The following is a 21,744-nucleotide window of genomic DNA, read 5'->3' on the forward strand; positions in this document are numbered from 1 at the left end:
TTCTTCCTGCCTCTTAGTAAATCTCTTGCTTTATAATAAGTAGATACATAATAAAAGATGTTTATATGTCAAATTATGTATCAATAAAAGTCATTATATTGTCCTAAAAAGTAAAGGTACAAAAAGTTTATTAATTGCTCTTGAATAGTTACTTTTAATTCATCCAGGTTTTGGATATTTTATAGTGAATATGCTTCAAAATGAGTTACAGTAATATAACACTTAATTAAATTTACTTATTGGCTTTTGAATTATATATCTCATTTTAACGTTAATATTTTAACCTAAAAGAATTAGTAATATATAAAAGTGTTAAGCAATTCAGATTTGAACATTTCTAGTAGAATACTTCTAATCTTTATTTTAAATTAATCAGGCACAAAATAAATTCATTGTCCACGGTGTATTTCCAAGCAGTCATTTGACCCCTGCAGTTTTAAACACTACAAGACAATCATTGCTTTTGTCAGTTGGTCATCGTAACAATTCTCTTCCCAAATATTTTTAGATTTTTATTTTATTTTTTGGCCAAGTACAAAGCAAAAACTCAGTTGAGTTTTCAACCAGGAAAAATCTGAAACATTTTAGGAGAGTTGTCACTACATTATCAGGAAACAGACTAAAAGAAAGTGACCCCTAAGTTCTTCATGACTCAGTTTTCTATCAGGCTATGTTCGTCCCCATTCATGGTCTCTTAAAACGTTGCGTTTGATTTTCCCAGTGACTGTCTTTGGGAGGTTTTCAACAAATTCCACCTAATTAACAAAAACATATTATGAGACAATTCCATTTTTACTTATTCCACTGTCAGTACAATAGGAGAAAATATTCATGAAACTCTGGCATTAATTTCAGAGTCTGGAGGTTATCTAAGTCTAAGCTCACTGAATTTGAGAGGCACCAGAAACTAATTTGTATAGTGAATATGACAGTGGTGCTTCATTATGTTTTTTAAGTGCCAATTCACCCATACGCTTTGAAAGAAGAATGCAATGTTTACTACATTGCAGCCTTCCAGTGCAAACTAGACCTAGGCCCTTACTTCCACAGGCAAATAGAGGCCACATCTAAAAAAAAAAAAAAAAAAAAAAAAAAAAAAAAAAAAAAAAAAAAAAAAAAAAAAAAAAAAAAAAAATGCACAGATAAATAGTTAATTCTAGGGTTTTGAGCTTTATTTTAAAACGGGGTCCTGAAGGTTCTGTGGGAAATTTAGAGTTAATTTTAAGGATGCGTCATTTTCTCCTTATGCTTTGACTTTCTCTCTCTCAAAATAAGATTTACTATATTTTAAAATATCCTCAAACTTTTCTGAAAGTCAACTGGTCATTGGCTTGGTGAATTTAATGGAGAAAGTGTAACTTGTTCATAGGTTGAAATTAAATATCTTTTTGCGGAAACGATGCCATTTGAAATGGAATTTTCATTATCAGCCAGTAGGATTCCAGGACTACAAGGCCGTTGCAGTGCCATCTCTGTGTCTGTATAGAATTATTCTTAAATCCTCCTTTGAAGAATGTTTCAGGAAAGATTCCACAGTTTGGATATTTTCATGCTGAGCCTTAAATTTGGTCACTTGAAACTTAAAGGCCTGCATTTTGAAGTTATGAGCAAATTATCAAGAGTACTATGCTAGATGAATCAGGTACTGTCTTTAAAAACAGTTCGCCATCATTGTTTTACTTATATGGAATGGGACTGAGTTAGTCCTATGAGGCCTCTTGGTAGTTACTCAGTATTGCAGAGTTGACCAAAACTTCTAGTTTATCAAGCATTTGTAATGTCCTAATATAAAATATTTTAAAGCAAAATTCTTAGGGCTAAACAAATTGAAATACATAATATATAGGAGCTACCCTAAATTCAAAAGCTAGTAAAATCTGTATATTATACTTACTAGCTTAGACCCTGGCTTGGTCACATACATTTACTTTGGGGCAAAATACTTGCCTTTCTTGGATATTTGTAAGGTGCAGTTGATTTTTTCACATGATTCTGAAGTTCAAGTGTTAATTTCTCTCGGTTGGATGATTTAAAGGGTGCAGATAAGACGACAAAAGCTTTCACTACCTGCAGGAGGAGAGTGAATTTATATCAATATGTTTTTCAGACATCAAGAGTTTGGAACCAATGCTGAACACAGGTACTCATCTTTTGGTAATAGGTTAAATGATGAAAGCAAATGCCAGTGATCACCACTGAATATCTGAACAAAGCTTGGGCGGGTACAAGTGAGGTTTTGAGATCTAATTGCAGATAATGGCTTGTGTTAGGAGTACAATGGTTCAATAAAGCTGAAGGTTGAGTTTTATTTACATGTCACATACGTATTTAACATTTCAATCTGACTAATCCTATTTATTACACAGGCAGTCCTTGGTTTGCAGATGACCACTTATTCCATCAAACCTCTACCGTTAGGAGCATGTAGTAGGGTGACAAATGGAGGTGCTAGGGAATGTGTGGTTTGAAGGGTCTGGGAAGACCTAAAGGAGGAATGTGTATGCTGGGAGATGGAATCTCAGGAAGAACTGATCTACTTTTGAAAGGTCTTCGTTTTTCCTTTTTAATCCTTGCCCAAGGATATGTTTATTGATATGAGAGAAAGAAACATCTTGCCTGATATTTTTTGCTTTTCTTTGTAATGCTATCTAAACCCACCAGTTAGATAATTATTGAGGTTAGCAAATATAGTTTAAATTACTAATCATTCATACACTGATTCTAATTTGTGCTGAAATCAATTACATTGAGAGAATGGGAAGATTGGGGCAGGAGAAAAATATTTTGGAGCGTAGACTCCATTGAGCAGGGAAGTGGTATAGGACGTTTTGAGTGTGGAATCCATAGGGTCACTGCAGAGGGTCCCTGGTACATGAGAGGGGAGAGAGAAGGATGTAGGAGGATAGTGATAGGCAAATCACTATCCTTGCAGAGTCTGTAGGGACTTTCATGATGAAAGGGGTCATTTCCCTTTAATACTACATAGCTTCCTCCTAGAGCTACGGTACTGCTGTCATTCACCGAGTTTTCCTTTCATCCATCCTAAGGAGGCTTGTGTGCTTGTCTGGCAACCTGGCCACAGTCTCCTGTTTGCATTGTTTCTGTGAGAAAATGTATTCTTAGTTCATGACAATCATACATATAGTCATACCTGCAGCTTTTGCTTATGCAGTATCTGTTGTCTTTGTTTGTTTGTTTGTTTGTTTGTTTTTGAACATTACTCTGATTTTCTGTGGAGGATTACCCTAACCTCTCTGGATTGACACTAACTCCTACCAATGACCAGCCTATGATCCAGATCTGACCAGTCAGGATATACCATTCTGTAAACAGCGTTGGTTAGAGATGTGATACAAGATAGGCAAATGCTATTCTGGGAATTGCTTGAAGGAAAAATCTGTCTCCTTCACTGGGGCTGTAAAGTTGAGTACATCTGAAGTAGGTTGCTATCAAGTAGGAAGAACCTTCCTAAATGGAGGCAACATTAACAGCAGAGCTACTAAATAGAGAGACTAAGTTTTGCCGACTTTGTGTGCAACAACTTGGATGTAGCTGTACTTGTAGACCTCACGTATGGGTAAACCAGTAAATTCCTTTTTTTTTTTTTAACTTAAGTCAGTTGGAATCGAATTTTTGTCACTTGCGACCAAAACAATCCTAATACATCCCCTTTGGGATACAATTTATGTGTAAAGTTGATTGCCAGTGCATTTTTGCCACATGTATGGTTCATAATGAGAATTACATGACTACTCTTGATTCACTCTTTAGAATGGCCACATGGACAGAACTTGAAAATATAAAATGGCTACTTTCATCCGTGACATTCATGCTACCTCTCCTCTGATTGAGTCTGGACTGCTGACAACAGCTGATTCAACAACTGCTGGGTGCTCAGTCAGTGCACTCTCAACTTCAAATGGCCCAATACGGTAACTAGAAGAAAAGAGATATTAGATTACTACACCACCAAGTCAGAAATCTTTTGTAGCAAGTTGTTACTTTCTAGCAGTGGTTAATGTACAAACCCAGAGGATATGATGACATCATCAGCTCTGCCGACAAACCAGAAATACCCATCGCTGTCCATCACTCCTCTGTCTCCAGTGACATAAAAATTCCCTCTTATTGTGGCTGCAGTTTTTTCTGGGTTGTCCTAGGAGTCAGAAGATGACAATGAAGATTAATTTGGCCAGAACAGAAAAAGGGGTATAGTCTTGGCTGGGTGACTCAGTTGGTTGGAGCATCATCCGTACACCAAAAGGTTACGGATTCGATCCCTGGTCAGGGCACGTACGTAGGTTCTGGGTTTGATCCCCAGTTGGGGTGCTTACAGGAGGCAACCAGTCAATGTTTCTCACATCAGTGTTTCTCTCTCAAGAAAAACAGTAAACATACCCTCAGGTGAGGATTAAAAAAATAAATAAAAGGAGTATGGCACCCATGAAGAGCCTAGTATATTGCACATTCTATTTCTAAAAGAAATTGATTTTTTTTCAAAAGGTAGTTCATAGTATAGAACACAGAAGGCCCAAGAGTATAATAAAAAGTAAATCTCTTTCACTTCTAGGGCCCTAATTAACACCCTCCCCAGAAGCCAGTCCAGGTGTAATACAGACAACCACTGCAACCAGTTTCTGACATAGAATTTAATCTTTACAAAACTCTTAGGAGATGGAAGATATTATCCCTTTTTTACAGTTGAGGAGATAGAGTTGGGTGTTGTGACTTGCCCAAGGTCATAGAGCGAAAAAAGATTGGTACGAAATTTGGACCCAAGCCTGTATGACTCCCTATACCACCTTTTCCATTAAAATATAAATAGCATGTTCTACATTCTTGTACCACATATTCTGAGAAGAAACAGAAGGGCCGTGTAGACTGTAGTTTGAGGGCAATATCTCCTTCTTTGCCAGGTGGTAGGATGTTTCCATTTTCATCTATAATCTAGAATAAAAGGAACAATTTAGGTTCTTTAAGCTTCCTTCTCACAAAATGAGAATGGGTTAGGGATAGTTACATAATAAAGATAGAAGAAAACCATATAAAACATTCATTATTGAGGCCATATATGAAACCTACAGCAACATCATACTCAACGGGCAAAAACTAAAAGCTTTCCCACTAAGATCAGGAACAAGAAAAGGATGTCCGCTTTCACCACTTCTATTCAACATAGTATTGGAAGTCCTAGCCACAGTGGACAGACAAGAAAAAGAAAGAAAAGGCATCCAAATAGGAAAGGAGGAAGTAAAATTATTGTTTGCAGATGACAGTGTACATACAAAACCCTGTAGACTCTACCAAAAAAATCTACTCAACCTAATAAGTGAATTTGGCAAAACAGCAGGATACAAAGTCAATATTCAGAAATCGAAGGCATTTTTGTACACCAGCAATGAAAGAGAAGAAGAAGAAATCAGAAAAAAAAAAATACCATTTGCCATAGCAACAAGAAAAATAAAGTACCTAGGAATAAACTTAACCAAGGAGGAAAAAGACCTGTATGCAGAAAACTGTTGAAGAAAGAAATTAAGGAAGGCACAAATAAATGGAAGCATATACCGTGCTCATGGATTGGAAGAATTAATATTATCAAAATGTCCATACTACCCAAAGCAATTTATAGATTCAACGTAATCCCTATTAAAATACCAATGATGTATTTCACAGACATAGAACAGACATTTCAAAAATTTATATGGAACCATAAACGACCCCGAATAGCTACAGCAATTTTGAGAAAGAAAAACATAGTAGTAGGGATCATAATACCAGACATAAAACTATTACAAAGCCACTGTAATCAAAACAGTCTGGTACTGGCACAGGAGCAGACACATACAGCAGTGGAACAGAATATAAAGGCCAGAAATAAGCCCAGGTCTATATGGTCAATTAATATTTGACAAAGGGGGCAGGAGCATAAAGTGGAGTAAAAATAGCCTCTTCAACAAATGGTGTTGGGAGAGCTGGACAGCTACATGCAAAAAATTGAAATTTGATCACCATACTCAAAAATAAACTCAAGATGGATAAAAGACTTAAATATAAGTTGCGACACCATAAAAGTCCTAGAGGAGAACATTGGAAGGAAACTGTCATATCCCACGCAGCAATATTTTCACCGATATGTCCCCTAAAGCAAGGGACATAAAGGAAAGAATAAAGAAGTGGGACCTCATCCAAATAAGAAGCTGCATGGCTAAAGAAAATAGCAAAATGAAAAGGGAGCCAACTGTATGGAAAAACATATTTGCTAATGATATATCAGATAGAGGTTTGATGTCCAAAATATATAAAGAACTCACAGGACTCCACTCCAGGAAGACAAACGATCCAGTTAAAAACTGGGCAAAGGACCTGGGCAGACACTTTTCCAAGGAAGAGATACAGAGGGGCCAGAGACATTTGAAAGGATGCTTATCATCACTAGCCATCAGAGAAATTCAGATTAAAACCACAATGAGATACCACATCACACTGGTCAGAATGGCCATCATAAACAGATCAACAAACAATAGGTGCTGGCGAGGCTGTGGAGAAAAGGGAACCCTAGTACACTGTTGATGGGAATGCAGACTGGTGCAGCCATTGTGGAAAACAGTGTGGAATTTCCTCAGAACAGCTAAAAATGGAAATTCCTTTTGATCCAGTAACTCCCCTGCTGGGACTATACCCAAAGATCCCCAAAACGCCAATTCAGAAGAACCTATGCCCCCCAATGTTCATAGTAGCACAATTTACTATAGCCAAGTGTTGGAAGCAACCTCAATACCCGTCAGTAGATGAGTGGATCAAAAAACTATGGTACCTTTACACAATGGAATACTACACAGCAGAAAGGAAAAAAGAACTTCTACACTCACGACAGCATGGATGGAACTAGAGATCATTATGCTAAGCGAAATAAGCCAGGGGACAAAAGACAAATACCATATGATCTCACCTATAAGTGGAACCTAACCAACAAAACAGAGATGCAAGGAAAATATGACCAGCAACATTGAAATAAAAAAAAACCAACAGAGACAAGAGGGAAGGAGGGAGGGGTGGGCAGGGAAAGGGAAGGGAAGTGTGAAGTCAAGGAACATATATCAAGGACTGATGACAAAGCCAAAGTGGGCAAGGATTGAGGGAGGGAGGTGAGGGAGGGGGGCAGGGGAAAGTGGTGCTGTGAAGGCGGAGACAAATGTATTTGAACAACAACAAAAAAAGAACAGTAGATTCTAAACAAAGGTAAAGTAAAATTGTTAATGACATTTCAATAATATGTAAATTCTTATGTTAACAAATACTATTAGTCCATAAAAAATAATTTCAACTTTTGTCAATAATAGTATTGTATAAATAATATTTTGTGCCAATATTAGCTTCTGTACTCAAACAAAAAGTTGCAGTTTTACATACTAAAAAAACCAAAAAACAAAAGAAATACATTATTTAACCAGTCAGATGTTACCCACCTGCACATCGTAGGGCAGTCCTCCCTTCCCCATAGAACCTGGTTTAATTTCTTGTCCTTTATGATTGCAACAAATTATTCCCTGTTGGGAGGGCATGTTTCACATAAGTATCTAAAAGTTCATTTTCAGTAGTTCTATCATGACAATGAGACTTAGGATTCAGTTTTGATCAATTTTCCCAGTATGCAAGGTCATATGCTCATATTCTGAAGTATTTTAGACCAGTGGTTTTCAAACTTGAGCGTTTACGGAATCACCTGGAGTATTGCTAAAATAGATTGCTGGGCCCCTCCCAGAGTTTCTAATTTGGTAGGTCTGGGGAGGGCAGTACTGAAAATCTGTATTCCTACGAAATTCCCACAAGCTGCTGATACTGCTGGTTTGAGACCCACACTTTGAGGACCACTCTTTTAGGCCAAGGATACCCTTAAGCACACCTTGGAATAAGCTCTCTGGGGTCCTTTCCAGTGTGGTGGAAAGATGAGCTGTACAATTCTGAGTCCCTCCAATCTCAAACCCCTCTGAAATTCCTCCTGCGTGGGGAGTAGACAGGAAGATTGTAAAGAATAATCATAATTCCCCTCCAGGGAAACCTAATTGTGTAATTCACAGGTTTTGGTAACTACTGGCAGGGTAAGGTATCCTGAAAAGCTCCCGAAAATTTTAGAGTATGATGGAGACTCTTTAGGGGCTCAGTTGACAGTCCTGTGCTTTGCCCATGAAACGTACCACTTCTGTCTGTCCGTAGCCCTCGTACAGTTCCAGCCCAGTTTGTGCCTTCCACTGTTCCCACACCTCTGGGTTGAGTGGCTCCCCTGCTGTCGAGCAGTGCCGTAGCTTCTTGAATTTATATCTTAATTAAGAGACAGAGTTGCATGGAGTCTTTGGGGAAGAAATCTTGAATGGCTTTCATTACAAGGTAATTGGGATGTTGTAGCAACAAGCAAATGAGCTAGGAGAGGCAAATCTCAGGAGGTTTACTAAGGAACATCTGTGGAGCACCTCCAATCTTGTCAGACATTGTTCCAGGCATGGTAGTGATTAAAACAGAGTTTCCTGACAGAACTTTCATTGTACCAGGTTATTAAAGAGGAGAAAAGGTAGGAGAAAATGCTAATAATCATTAAACACTTACAAGTGATATAATAACAGCTAATATTAGTTGAGCATTTACTATGTTGTAAGGGCTTTAGGAGCATTCTCATTAATCCTCATAACCCCTACTTTGCAGGTAAGGAAACTGAGGCTGAGAGAAGTTAAAGAACTTGCCCAAGGCCTCACAGTAAAGGGTTGAGCTGGATACTCTGTGTTGTGTACTTAGCACTTGTCAGGTATCTCACTAAGCATGTGCTTACACTGATTTCTCACCACAGCCCCATGAGGAGTTTTAATCCTCTTATGGATGGGGTTTAGGGAAGCTTATCAAGGTTAACTTGTTGAGGGTCCAAGTTTACACTATTAGTAAGTAACAGAGCCCGGCCTTTTTTACTTTAGAGCTTGAGCTTTTAACCATAGGACTCAGGTGAGAAAGTTTGAAACAGCCTTACTCTGATATAGTAAGGTCCTAATTGGACCAGAGGGTGTGATAAGGCATGAATGGTGCCTATTCAAAATAACCTTTGAGTAGCCCTTGAAATGTGAAATGTGAATTACTCTTGAAATGTGACCAAGGTACTCACATTTGAGGGCCACAAAGGAATTGACACTGACTAGGATGAGAGAAGATTCATATCTGCTCTATCCTGTCTCACACAGCACTCTCCCCATTGGGGCTCCATAGCTTGGGGGAACAGAGGATGAGTGAACTTGCACACACTACTGAAATTGTTTCTCTCTTCTTTCTCTCCTCATGTATTCAATGTGTATTGCTCAAACATACATTGCAACTCCACTGGATGTTCGGGTGATTTGGCCAAATTGAATAGAATCTTCAAATCATAAGACTTCATTAGCTTCTTTTCAAGGCAGTATAAATGCATTATGGTTGTTTTTTTGGTGGGTGGGAGGTGGTGGGAGTTCTGGGACTGTATGACTCTGGTTGTTTTTGGAAAATGTTCAGAGGCTATTCCTGTTATTCTTAAGCTAGGGGGCAATTTTTCCTCCTTCCCCTCTCCTGGAGACTAGGAAATAGCTGGAGACATTTTTGATCATTACACTTGGTGGAGAGGGATGTTGCTGTTCAACATCATACAATGCACAGGACAGCCCCACAGGGCACAGAATTATTTGTTCCAAATATAGCTTTTGCTTGTAGTTCAAATGCATATTTCTTCCCAACTACCTCTTAAGGTCTTTTTGCACAAGCATCCGGTACGCAGTAGGAGCGCTGCACAGGGTCGTAATGGGGTAAGTGGTAAGCGTCTGTATGATGGAAAGACACAGGTGTCAGAAGTGGTTCATTAAAGGCCATTGACTAGAGCTGATGTCAACAACCCCAAATTATCTTTCATTTTAACATGTGCCCATCTCAGGAATAAGCAAATATTTATTAGTTGTCACTAGTGAGTGTATGTCTATTGTGAATTTTCAATATTGGAAGGAATACATATATGTTATAGTAATAGACATACACAGTCAAATTTAACAAAAAGTGAATTGTTGAATTTGAAAACCACCCCAAAGTATGAACTGATTTATTCTACTTTGGGGCTGCAACACTGTTTCTATAAGACTTCAGTCCTTTTGAGTGGATTGATGAAAGGCATTAGTAAGGCATTTTTCAGGCCTTTTATCAATTGTTTAAGATTTGCAAGACTCATTATACTTCTAACTTTAAAATCGAAGGCATGTTAAATCTGGAGAAATACTGTTTTAGAGATCTTTGTAGACAGGTTCCACTATATTACATAATGAATCAACAATATGTGTTAAATTTAAGCATCTGAGAGAACACTCTAAAACTGTATGTCTAGGCTGTCTGGATTATCATAGGTCAAGTGTAACTCTGGACCTGTAAATGAGCATTTCTACTGTGAGTGCTTGTTCCCTAGATTCCAATTGCTCTTAATTAGTGTAGTGTCTATAACTAAGAACTGTGTGAATTCATTAACATTTTTATAGCACTTAAAATACAGACATTATCTTTGTAAAATAAGAATGTTCTTATTTTAATATCTTATGTAATGTTATATTAAATAAGACTAGTAATATAGTAATATATCAGCATTAATATATTAATATTAACAATATAATGTTAATATATTCTAATATAATAGTAAATGTAATATTGTACATTTAAATAAAAATTTAAGTATAAAATATGTAATATTTTATAAAAGTATACTTCTTTTACAAATGTAGGTTTTGAAACTGCAGTGGTAACTCATCCACTTCAAGGAACTTTGCAAACCTGATGTAGAAATTCCAATTCTTATGTTACCTTAAATTTCTGTTAAGATGTCAAGCTTTCTTGTCAGGCCACTTAGCAAAATAACAGGGTAAAGGTAGCTTTTATGCACACACAAGTGCAGTGTTTATTTAATTATATGTATTTGGTTAAAATTAATTGATATTTCATGGTTGAAAATAATTGGGCTGAATCCCATTTTTCTAAAGGCTAAAGAAATTGAAGCCATTTGATGCCTGGTTGTCTCTGGCCGAGAAGGAGGAACATGCCTGGTTTCAAGAAGAACATTGTGTTCTGAGAATTAACAGAGCTTCTCTTGGGGAGAATGGAAAGAGATACTGTGGTAGAAAGGTGACCCCACCTTCAGTATCCTCCATACAGGGGTTCAGATTTATCAGTTATTGTCTTTGTTTCACTAATCATATTTGTTTAGGCCAGAGACTTCTAATTTGTTATTAAGAATTAGACTCTTCAGCAGATACAGATACGGCAACATTAGCAAACCCTGAACAATTTGAAGCACAAGTACATTCAAAAGCCCTGAAGACTCTGTGCCTTAAAAAGGAATGATTTCCCTAAGCCCAAGAAGTCCTGTATCCTGAAGATTCATTTCTCTGCAGTTTGGAGGGAGACAAAGGAGAGATGTAGCCAGAAGTTATGACTTACATCTAGGAAGGTATCAGGGTCAAACTGGGCCATCCGATGCACAAAGACACAGGCTCCCTGAAGCCAGGACGAAAACAGACTGCCAATGGCGGCCTTGATCCAGCCAGTGTCGGACATATTCCATATGATATCTGATGACCTCAGATCTAGCCAATACCTAAATGATATGGAGAAACAACAGACAGACAAAAACAAAACAGCCAGGAACACAAAGAAACTGATGACTTTGAGAACTGTTTGGAACCTCAATGGCTACAGAGAAGGGTCAAAAGCAGACCCAAGGCAGCATGAGTGGTTCTACTCCCCACTTTTCTTAGAACACCTTTTCAGAATCCTAGGTAATCAGAGAGTGGAGTGGGAGGTTGGGTTTGGCATAATTTTATGAGTTCCAATGATGCAACAAATATTTATTGAGCAAATATATGTTGGTCACTATTCTATCTAAGATGGTGAGCAACATAGACCAGAAGATCTCTGCTCTTATTTTAGGAAGCTAGAGAGTGAATAAGCACACAAAGTAAATTAATGTGTAAATTGATGTTGTAATTTCAAATTGTGATAAGTGCTGTGAGGAATCTAAAACAAGGTAATGTGATAGTTTATGGATATCTATAAAGACTTTTCTGAGTGCATAAATTTACCTGATGGTGAAGAGAAGGAGCCAGACATACTCTCGTGGGAATTTTTTTAAGGTTGATTCCTAAGTTCTTGCTTGATCAATTAGTGAGCTGGTGCCAAGTACTGAGCTAAGGCTGGGCAGGGACATTAAGTTCTATTTTGTAGTTGTTGCATAGGGGATGTCTGGTAGCTATGCAAGTAGAGGTATCAACTAGGTGGCTAAATATACATTAAGAGCTCAGGGAAGAGTTTAGCCAAAACAGAGTTTTTTCCCCTACCTTCCGCAGAGGGTATACCCAATTCCAAGGCTGCTCTGAGAGTGCTGGGCCATCTTAGGAGAACCTGTGGTCCCACTAGTGAAATAAATGGCCATCGGCTCTTGACTTTCTGTCTCCACACAGGTGTGCTCTGCAGAGGCAGATCTGTAAAATATGAACCGCCAGATGGTGGCTGAAAATGGAAGATCAGTTCAACTGGTGTTTTGTTTGTCCTGCTATTTATGACCTCTTGATGCCAAAGATAGTTAATAGAACAGAACCTAATCCAAAGCCTCCCTGAGAGGAATTTCTTCATGAAATCTTAGAGGAGCTTTGCAAATCAGTGCTAAAGTTTTAACAGCTCACCTCTCTCCTTCCACCTCTCTCTCAAAATATTTTTTATTTATTTATTTTTAGAGAGAGGAAAAGTGTAGGAGAAAGGGAGAGAAACATTGATGTGAGAGAGAGACACCATTTTTCTCATACACAGCTTGGCTGAAGACAACACCTGCAACCCAGGCATGTGCCCTGACCAGGAATCAAACTGGTGACTTTCTGCTTTGTGGGATGATGCCCAACCAACTGAGCCACACTAGTCAGGGCTCACCTTTCTCTTTTTAAGCTCTATCTCCTCATAGGCCAAAGAGATAGCCAAGATCACTTCAATTTAACAAAAAAAAGTATATTTCATTTATTTAAACATTTTTCCTAAATGCCTTTTTAATCTATGAATTTTTTAAAAATCAGTTTTCTTTGTAAATTGTTATTATATTTCATGAGTTTTTATGATTTAAAGGAAGATGCTTTGACATTTTAATCCATCTTTTTAATACTTTTTATTTAATATCTTCAATATTGCTGGCAGGCACAGTTAGTTACTTACCAAATAGCATCCCTTCTTCCTTGCATTGATAAAATTCTGATTTTGTTCAGATATCTTGTAGCCATGTGCTTCAGGTGGGGAAATTGTTCCCTGTACAGCTCTGGGAGTTTGGGTGTGGGGGTCAAAAATTAACCTTGATTAGTCTAAGCCAGTCTGGTTTACGGGTGGCCACATGATGCAGTTACGGTCAGTAAGAATGAGAAATGTTTCCTTGTTCTAGAAAGAGTCAGGAGGAAGGGATGCTGCCTTCCTCTACCCCATCCATTTTGTCCTCTTGTTTTTGGATATTGTCATGAAAGTGCATGGTGTCTGGAACTACCCTAGCCATGCTGGGATCATAAGAGGGTTTAGCAGACACATCCAAGGTGGCATGATGGAAAGATGAATGAATCTGTATTCTTGTTAAATTCATCGAACCACTCAATTAACCAACTCTCATTCTGCCCCTGTATTTCTTATTTGTGTTATAATGAAATTTTTGTATTGTTTAAGCCACTTTTGCTTGGGTCTTCCATTACTAAATCCAAGAGCATTCTAACTGATAACATTATCTGTGTAACACTGTCTGCATAGAGATCTCCAACAAATCCTTCTATCCTTGTATAAGCATGTCCTCTGTCCCTAAATCTAGGCTGCTTTTGTGACTTAGTTGGACCAGCAGAGTGTAGCAGAAGTTTTGTGACTCCTCAGCTTAGGCTTCAAGAGGTTTTGTCTTCACTTTCACTGGGAGAAACCCATAGCTGTTCAGACTGTCCTGCTGGAGATAGGGGCCATGTGTAGGAGAAGTGAGGTGCTTTAGCCGACACCAAAGCCTCAGACTTGGATCCTTCATTCCCAGGCAAGCGAATGTGAAACAGAGACAAGCTGCATCTGTTGAGGCCTGCATGAACTTCTAACCCACAGAGTCATCAGCAAATAAAATGATCGTTGTTTTATACCACTAAGTTTTGGGATGTTTTGCTACTCAGTGGATAACTGATAAAATGCTCCCAAATTTTTGAGACTCTTGTATCATAGTTTTAATTTTCTGGATTGTAGGAAACAGGGTAAAATACACCAGTTTAGATCATCTTGATGACAAATAAAATTGTTATTGAAACTGTAAAACAGTGAGGATTAATTATATAAACATGCTATATTGTCAAAAGTAGTTTCATGAAATATTTATGTGGTTTTTCTTGCTAACTTACCTCTTCCATTCCATTGTATTGATTCAATATATGTATAGGGTGAAGTTGGTATGTGGTAGGCTGGAGAAAAGGGAATTTATTCACAGTATCTGATACCCATGAAAACCAAAAAACCCTCCTATTTTGAATGCTTCTCAACCTGTATAGAAACCTTTAGATATAAGGCTTTTTATTTTTTCTTTTACTAAAAGAACAGATATTACAATCTGTGAATCACAAGGAGATTTTCAAGCAGTGGCTCCATTATCTGACTTGTCTCTCTTTCTTGGGATATTTGAGTTATGTCTTTCAAGATTTTTCAGAACTGATTAAATGTTTATGATTTCCAGAATTGTATCTTTATCTCCTTAAGTCTGAGACTCATATCTGCCACTTGCTAGGTATTTGGGTGTCTTCAGACCCCTCAATCTCAATGTGTCCAACTTTACACTTTTTCTCCAACTAACGGTAGCCACCCACTCAGTCACCCAAGTTAAAAAGCAGCTCAACTCATCTCCTTCCTTCATCATCAATGTCCAGTCAATGTCCAAGCCTTCCCAATTCTTTAGCGTGCCTCCTTCCATCCACCCCCCTCAACAGAGCCCAGATTTAGACTCTCATTGTCTCTCCTCTACATTAGGCTCCAAGATGGTCTCCCTGATTCCAGTTTGATTCTTCTAAATTTAATTTCCTATACAGCTGCCAGAGAAATCTATTTCAAATCCAGAACTGACCTTGACACTTCGCTTCTTAAGACTCCTCAATGGCTTCCCTTGATTATAGGTTAAGTTAGAGATTTAGCATGCATATGAGGTCTTTATATGAGAGGCCATACCTGGCTTCCACGGTGACTTCATAATTTGTTCTCCAGCCACCCAAAACTGTCCATTCCCTGCACACCCTAGGATATTTTTACTTCCATATCTTTGCTCATGCTCTTCCAATCCCCTCAAGATCAGAATTCAAGGTCTAGGACAGGGGCTGGCAAACTTTTTCTGTAATGGGGCAGATAGTCAATATCTTAGGCTTTGTGGGCCTTGTGGTCTCTGTTGCACCCTACTCAACCCAGCTCTTGTAAGATGAAAGCAGCCATGGACAATATGTAAACAAATGGGTGTGGCTGTGTTCCAATAAAATTTCACTCACAAAGCAGGTGCCTTACCAGAATTGGCCCATGGGCCCTAATTTGCCAATCCCCCTAGTATAGGAGAAAACCAGTAAATAAGGGAACAGGTGACTGGACATGATATTCAGATAGTGTTGGGGGTTATGAATAAAATAACAGCACTCAAAGTCCAGAGTGGCTTGGAATTCTGCTGTAGATAGGGTGGCCAGGGACAGCCTTACTGAGGGGAAACATTCAAACTGAAATCTGACAGGAAGGACTCAGGAAGAGTATTCCAGGCAGAGAAACAGCAGGCGCAGAGGCCCTGAGAAGGGGCATGATTGAGGAATAAAAAGGTGGCCAGAGGGAGTCAAGGCAGGGAGAATGGTCCACAAGTTAGGCAGAAACCACCATGCAGGGTGCTCGCCACAGCCTGAGGTGGGACATAGGACAGTGGAGGCAGAGCTGCACTCCTTCTGTCCTTAAAACCTTTCATTAGGTGATTCTTTTCTGGGAAGATCCCAGATCAGCTCAGTGTTGTTGAGTCCATGAAGGCAAGGGGACTGTGAGATGTAGCTGTGAGTGGTGTTATTGCTGGCTCTGAAGATGAGGCAGGGGAAATACTCACTGAAATAATTCCTGGAAGCTAAGCCACCCCTGACGGCTGTATGGAGACACCAGGAGTTTGGTCTTCAAGTCAGGACACTCTGACACGATGGACTCTACTGCTGGGGCCACCTCCTCACTGGCCACGAGGCACTTGGCCTTGGATGCTCGCAGCCGATAGAGGATGTCTTTTGCTGTCAGCTGCGTTGTTCCTGGCATAAAGACAAGCCCTAGAAAGGAGAGAGGACCCTGTGCTAACAGAACTGTTGTCCACTAGGTAGAACTGAAGACTGTGGATGCTTCCTCTTTGTGCCTGGGCAAGGAGGAGCTGTGCAATCCAGCCTTCAGTTAACCCCTGCTTTGGTTTTCAGGGACAGCCCATGGGACCCTGATCATTGGGAGATCCTTATGGCTGTCCTCAGAGTCTGACAGTCCTTGGGCCTAAAGCCATCCTTATAACTTACTAGCTTTGTGAACTTGAGCATGTTACTTGATCTCTCTGTGCCTTCCTTTCCTTATCTGTAAAATGGGGAAAAATAATAGTGTCTGGCATATAGGAGAAATTATAATGGTAAGCTATTCTTATGTAACATTTTTGTGAAACATTTTAATCATTATTTAACACTTAAGTAGCTCTTTATAGCTTATAACATTTTTATGAAAACTTTTGAACTAGTAGTCTCCAAAGTGAGTTTTGCAATAAAATTCACAGGAAAAAAATTAAAATTTTAAAAAATTGTTAAAATATTAGAATTATTTTTATCTCATTTTTGTACATAATGTTATAACATGCATATTATATTAGTGCAGAACAATATAAACAACTATCCAGATGGGAGGAAGTGTGTCCCGCATATTTTTATTGATAGATTGTGAAGCCAAGAAAGCCTGGAGAGCACTGTTCTAAGTAGTCCTTTGGGTCCGTGCAGTTGCTGTCATTTGATGGACTATGAGATCAGGTCATCGCTAGCGAGTGGCAGAGTCTGTGCTCTAGCCTAGGTCTTCCCAGTGGTCTGGCATTCTCATGGTGTGCCTATACTGCTAACTTAGGCGATTCTGAGTTTATCCCACCTCCTCACTTCATCCTAAATACTGCCCTGAGATTGGCCTGATTTTACAGTGCCAGTTCCTTATGAGAAAAGAAATATGGGAGAGTTAGATGAAAGGCAGAGGGAAGACAGTTGTTCTTTCTAAAGTGAATCAATGGGAAGAGAGTGGAATGTATGTAGAGAGCCACTGGCATTTATGGAACATGTATTATGTGCCTCGTATCTCACTTAAAATTAATCCTAGTGTATAGATAACAACTAGTCCATAGGTCTCAAAGTCAGTAAGTGGCAGAACCAGGATTCAGAGATACATAACTGAGACTCCCAAGGCCTGTATTGTACATCAGATCCTTATTTCTTGGTGAGTTCCCTAAAGTCAGCAAAATAGGAAGATGTGGAGTTGAATTCCTAGGAAGGAGACCTTATTTATAGAATGTATTTTAGAAGCTCTTAATATCATCTTCTCTTGAGAAAACAAATATGTGATGATGAGGAAGTTAAGAAAACACATTAGCAGATATCCGCTTGTTCACTCAATATAAAAATATAAGGTTATTTATTTTGCAAACCACTTGATCTTATCAGCTCAGAAATTATCAGTACTGTTGGTAGATTTGTGACATGAGTGGGTTCAATAGGTAGGCAGATAGCTTGGAGGTAAAAGGGGAGGTTCTATTCTATTGGATTTTAGACTGCATGCACTTTATAACAAAAGCAAAATATTTTGGCATATAGTACAAGCATCTCCATATTCACTCAGAAGCCTTAATAATTTTGAGTTAGAAAACATTCCTTAGCTGCTTGCTTACCATTTAATTAACTGAATAGTTTTGACTATTCAGCTTGTGTGCTTATTTTTGATCTTCACATTTCAGAAATTTCATAAATCATGTTAAGTAGTATTAAATACATATTTATGACAAATAAACTACTTTTAACTCCTTCCAACCCAAAATTCATTTTACATTTGCAAGTTCCTTTTTATAGTGAATGTGAAATAAATTTTATATATTGCTGTTTTGATTTAACATGGGCAGTAAGAATATTTTTTACTACCAGGGTGGCATCCTTATAACGATCTTTTTATAATTTATTTGATCATTTTTATATAGTTGTTTCCAATTTTTTTCTATTTTTGGTCCTATTGCAACAGATACCTTTGTGTTCTCTGTATAAGTATATTCTTACTTATTTTTTACTGATTTATAAACATTTTTGTTGTATTCTAGAGTAGGGATTGCCAGCTTTTTTGTAAGGATCCAGATAGTAAATATCTTGGGCTTTGTGGGCCATACCATCTCTGTCTTGATTAGCAATTCCATTGTTTTAGAACAAAAAGAGTCATAGACAATGTGTAAATGAATACGCATGGCTGTATTCCAGTAACCTTAAAAATTTACTTATAAAAATAGATGGCCAATCTGTAGGCCATGGCTTTTGCTGAACTCTGTCCCAGAGGAGAAAAGAATCCTGTAGAAATTGGGGGTACATTATAAATAACTACTTTGGGAGAAAAATCTGTCATTGAGTATATTCATCTTTTTGTCTGGGAAGAGGCAGAGGTTTTCCAGCTGAGTCCACAATCATATTTTTATAAGTTATTGCATTCCAAAATGCTTTTTCTTCCTTTTGTATTTTCATATAAGGGAGAATTCAAATATATGCAGAGAAGTAACTACTGCATCATCTGGGAAACATGACAATCTAGCATTGCAAAGCCTTGGTACCCATACTTGATTTTACAGAAACTTGTGCTTAAATCCCGACTGCATAGTTTTTGAACTATATGACTTTGGGCAAGTTTCTTAACCTCTCTGAACCTCTGTTTCCTCTTTTGCAAAATGAGCATCACAATAATACCTACATTTTAAGATAGTTTTAAAATTATTATTACATCATGGTTGCCTTTAATTTCAACTCTGATTGAAATAGCTTCTAGTCAGAACTAACAACTAAGAAAACTTCAACTTTCATCTTCTCTCTATTTCTGCCTGATTTACAAAGTTTAAATGTGGACACTGACCTGTTCGTATACAAGCCACGTTGACCAGCCACCACTCTGGGATTCGGGGCAGAAAGATGGCCACTCGGTCTCCTCTCTTTAAGCCACAGGGCTTGGTGAGCACATTTGCAGTCTTTCGGGACAAGGTGCCCAGCTCTCCAAAGCTCCATTTCACTTCGCCCCCTTTGCCATTCACCCACCAAAGGGCTGGGTTGGCTGGTCTCTCTCCTGTCTGGTCACAGACACATGAGAAAGAGAGGGGAAGGTTTATGTGACTTTTCACAAAATAGAATGGACATCCACCATTATTTCCCTTCAGTACCTATGCCTGTAGATTCAAGTAACAGCATCCTAGCTTGTCTTTGAAAGAACTACTCCTCTCCTATTGAATACAGTCTTGGTGAAACATCCCACCACGGTGCTCACCCTTTGCTGATCAGTGGGTGGGCATGTGACCCAAGTCAGGCCAATCAGGTCTCTCCTGGACCTATTGGCTCTTGGTGCTTATGCAGCCCCAAGGAGCTGGCCTGGCTTCTGTCCTTGCTGGAACTGACACTCCCAGCTTCCAGCCCAATTTTTTGAGCTCCCCCACATCCCTCCAATAAACTTCTTCCTTAAGTTAAATTTTATACCATCCGAATAAACCTAATGGATGTCCAAGTTTGATTAGGAACATGACGTCTGTTTATAAACAAAAGACTGACAGTGTGGGTTCATAGGCAACAGAGAGCAGGGTGGAGGGCCATGGGAGTGGGGATGGGCATCAGCATGATTGATTGATTTCTGGAGAAAAAACTTTTCACCCATGATTTTATAAAGCATGTGATCTATGCTGCAAAACCCCTACTTTATACATTGCCTGGGTGGGGGGCAGGATTATTCCTTATTCCTTCTCCTTTCTGGAATGCTCATTTTACCTTCCCTGGTTTGAAAAGACTTTAAAGCCCAATTTCCACATCATCCTCTGTGAAGCCTTTCTTAGTCTCCTTTTTGCTGTCTGACTTCTGTGTTTTGCAGCATTGGGCTCATATTCCCAGGGACTCCACTATACTTTCTTGTATCACAGATGCATCCCTTCCCTACAGACACGAGCACCATAAGATTAGGGGTTGGTTCAGGTGCCTTTGTAAGTAGCTTAGCTAATGCAAGGTCAAGTTCCTTATCTGCAACACCTGGGTGCTGATGGGGATTTGATGAAATAATGTAGGTCAGTATTTCTCAATCTTTAGTCATTTGAGCATCACTAATGTTTGCCAAATCTGTCTACACTTGTGCTATTTCTTGTGTTCTTTGTATTTTTCTTTACATCAACTTTTACTTGTGTACATTTGCTTAAAAAGAAAATGTATTTAATCACCACCATAATTGGAAACCAGTGCCACTTACTAAAAAGAGTTTATTGAAAAATAAGTATATTGAAAACACAGTATGCCATTACATTTTATCTGGAGGTTATCATATTTTACCTTCTCTCTCTGTTCAAAAGAGAGTCTAGCAAGTTTTAGAGAAGTGCTAAAACTCAGTGGATTGAAAAGAAGACTCTTCTTTCTAAAAGGAAGGATTGACTCAGAGTTGTTTAATACCTTGTATATGTAGTACTGAACACCGTTTTCTGAAGCACAGGTCCTTGCAGAGTGTTTGTTAAGTAGGCTAGGTAAAGTGTTCAGCTCACTGTCTGCCATGGGGTGAGGGTCAGGAAGCAGAGACCGTGACCTGAGGTTACACTGCAGGTACCTTGTAAGGATTGTTACTTTGTTCTTCTCAATCTCTAATTGTCTCCCAATTACTCCAAGGAAGACTCCTTATAAAACCAAAGCTCAGATTACTGTTTTTTTGGATAAGGCTGTGACCAGCTCTAACAAATGAGTGGAGAGCAAAGAGCTTGGAGAAATGAAGGAAAAGAGGTATAACTGAGTAAGAGTATTGAAGGGGGCGAAGGAGGCTTCAGAGAAATACACTCATGCATAGCTGAGGCTCAAATATCTTCCCTGGGGAGAGACTAGGGCAGTGGGAAAACAAAGGAAATCAAGAACTGAATTAAAAATGACAAGTGGGTCCCCAAACAAGGAAAGGGAACGGACACCAAGAACCTAGTGGAAGCCGATCATCTTATACCTTCTCTTTTTGGGACCACTGGTCCAGCACATCCCCTGCGAAGTTAAAATTCTTAGGCAATGGTCTCTCACAGCGACTGATGGCTTCAAAGTCAGCAAGAGTCAGTGGCACCTGAAGCTGGTGATGTCTGTGAAAGTGCCGGCTAGCTGGCTTGGTGAGCCAGATGAATCTGAATGCCGGGAAGAGGGAAAACATCTTCATTATTCCCAAAGGGATTTGTCAGCTGGCACAGATGTGGAGGTACCACACAGCCTGTGGGAAGATATGGGTGGGGAGCGTTAGTCTCTCCCAATGCTCTGTGGTGAGACTGGGAAGTAGACTCATGGCTGTGTGCCCCTGGGAAGTTGAGGGACACCTGAAAAACACCCCATCCTTCTTCAGAGCTGCAGCAGTTAGCTACTGACCAGCCTCCCTGCCTCTGGGCTCTCTCTCATCATTCTGTTTGTGAGCAAACTAGCCTTA

The 21,744-nt window shown here is 38.9% G+C and overlaps 1 protein-coding gene across 1 annotated transcript; it reads right to left on the reverse strand.

Annotated features, from left to right (window-relative positions):
• Positions 1-668: 668 nt before the first annotated feature.
• LOC129073548 (acyl-coenzyme A synthetase ACSM4, mitochondrial) lies at positions 669-21,491 on the reverse strand. Its single transcript, XM_054577216.1, has 13 exons — positions 21,283-21,491; positions 19,189-19,399; positions 16,139-16,346; positions 12,375-12,518; positions 11,479-11,635; positions 9,748-9,827; positions 8,196-8,319; positions 7,467-7,547; positions 4,846-4,947; positions 4,029-4,156; positions 3,837-3,936; positions 1,948-2,067; positions 669-755 (listed from the first exon to the last, which is right to left on the reverse strand). Exons 1-13 carry the CDS (start codon positions 21,481-21,483, stop codon positions 669-671), a joined length of 1,743 nt encoding a protein of 580 aa, XP_054433191.1. The 5' UTR covers positions 21,484-21,491.
• Positions 21,492-21,744: the final 253 nt, after the last annotated feature.

This window comes from Pteronotus mesoamericanus, unplaced genomic scaffold (assembly GCF_021234165.1).
Source record: "Pteronotus mesoamericanus isolate MK-2021 breed Mesoamerican mustached bat unplaced genomic scaffold, CSHL_Meso_final contig_411, whole genome shotgun sequence".
In the NCBI taxonomy this organism is placed as follows: domain Eukaryota; kingdom Metazoa; phylum Chordata; class Mammalia; order Chiroptera; family Mormoopidae; genus Pteronotus; species Pteronotus mesoamericanus.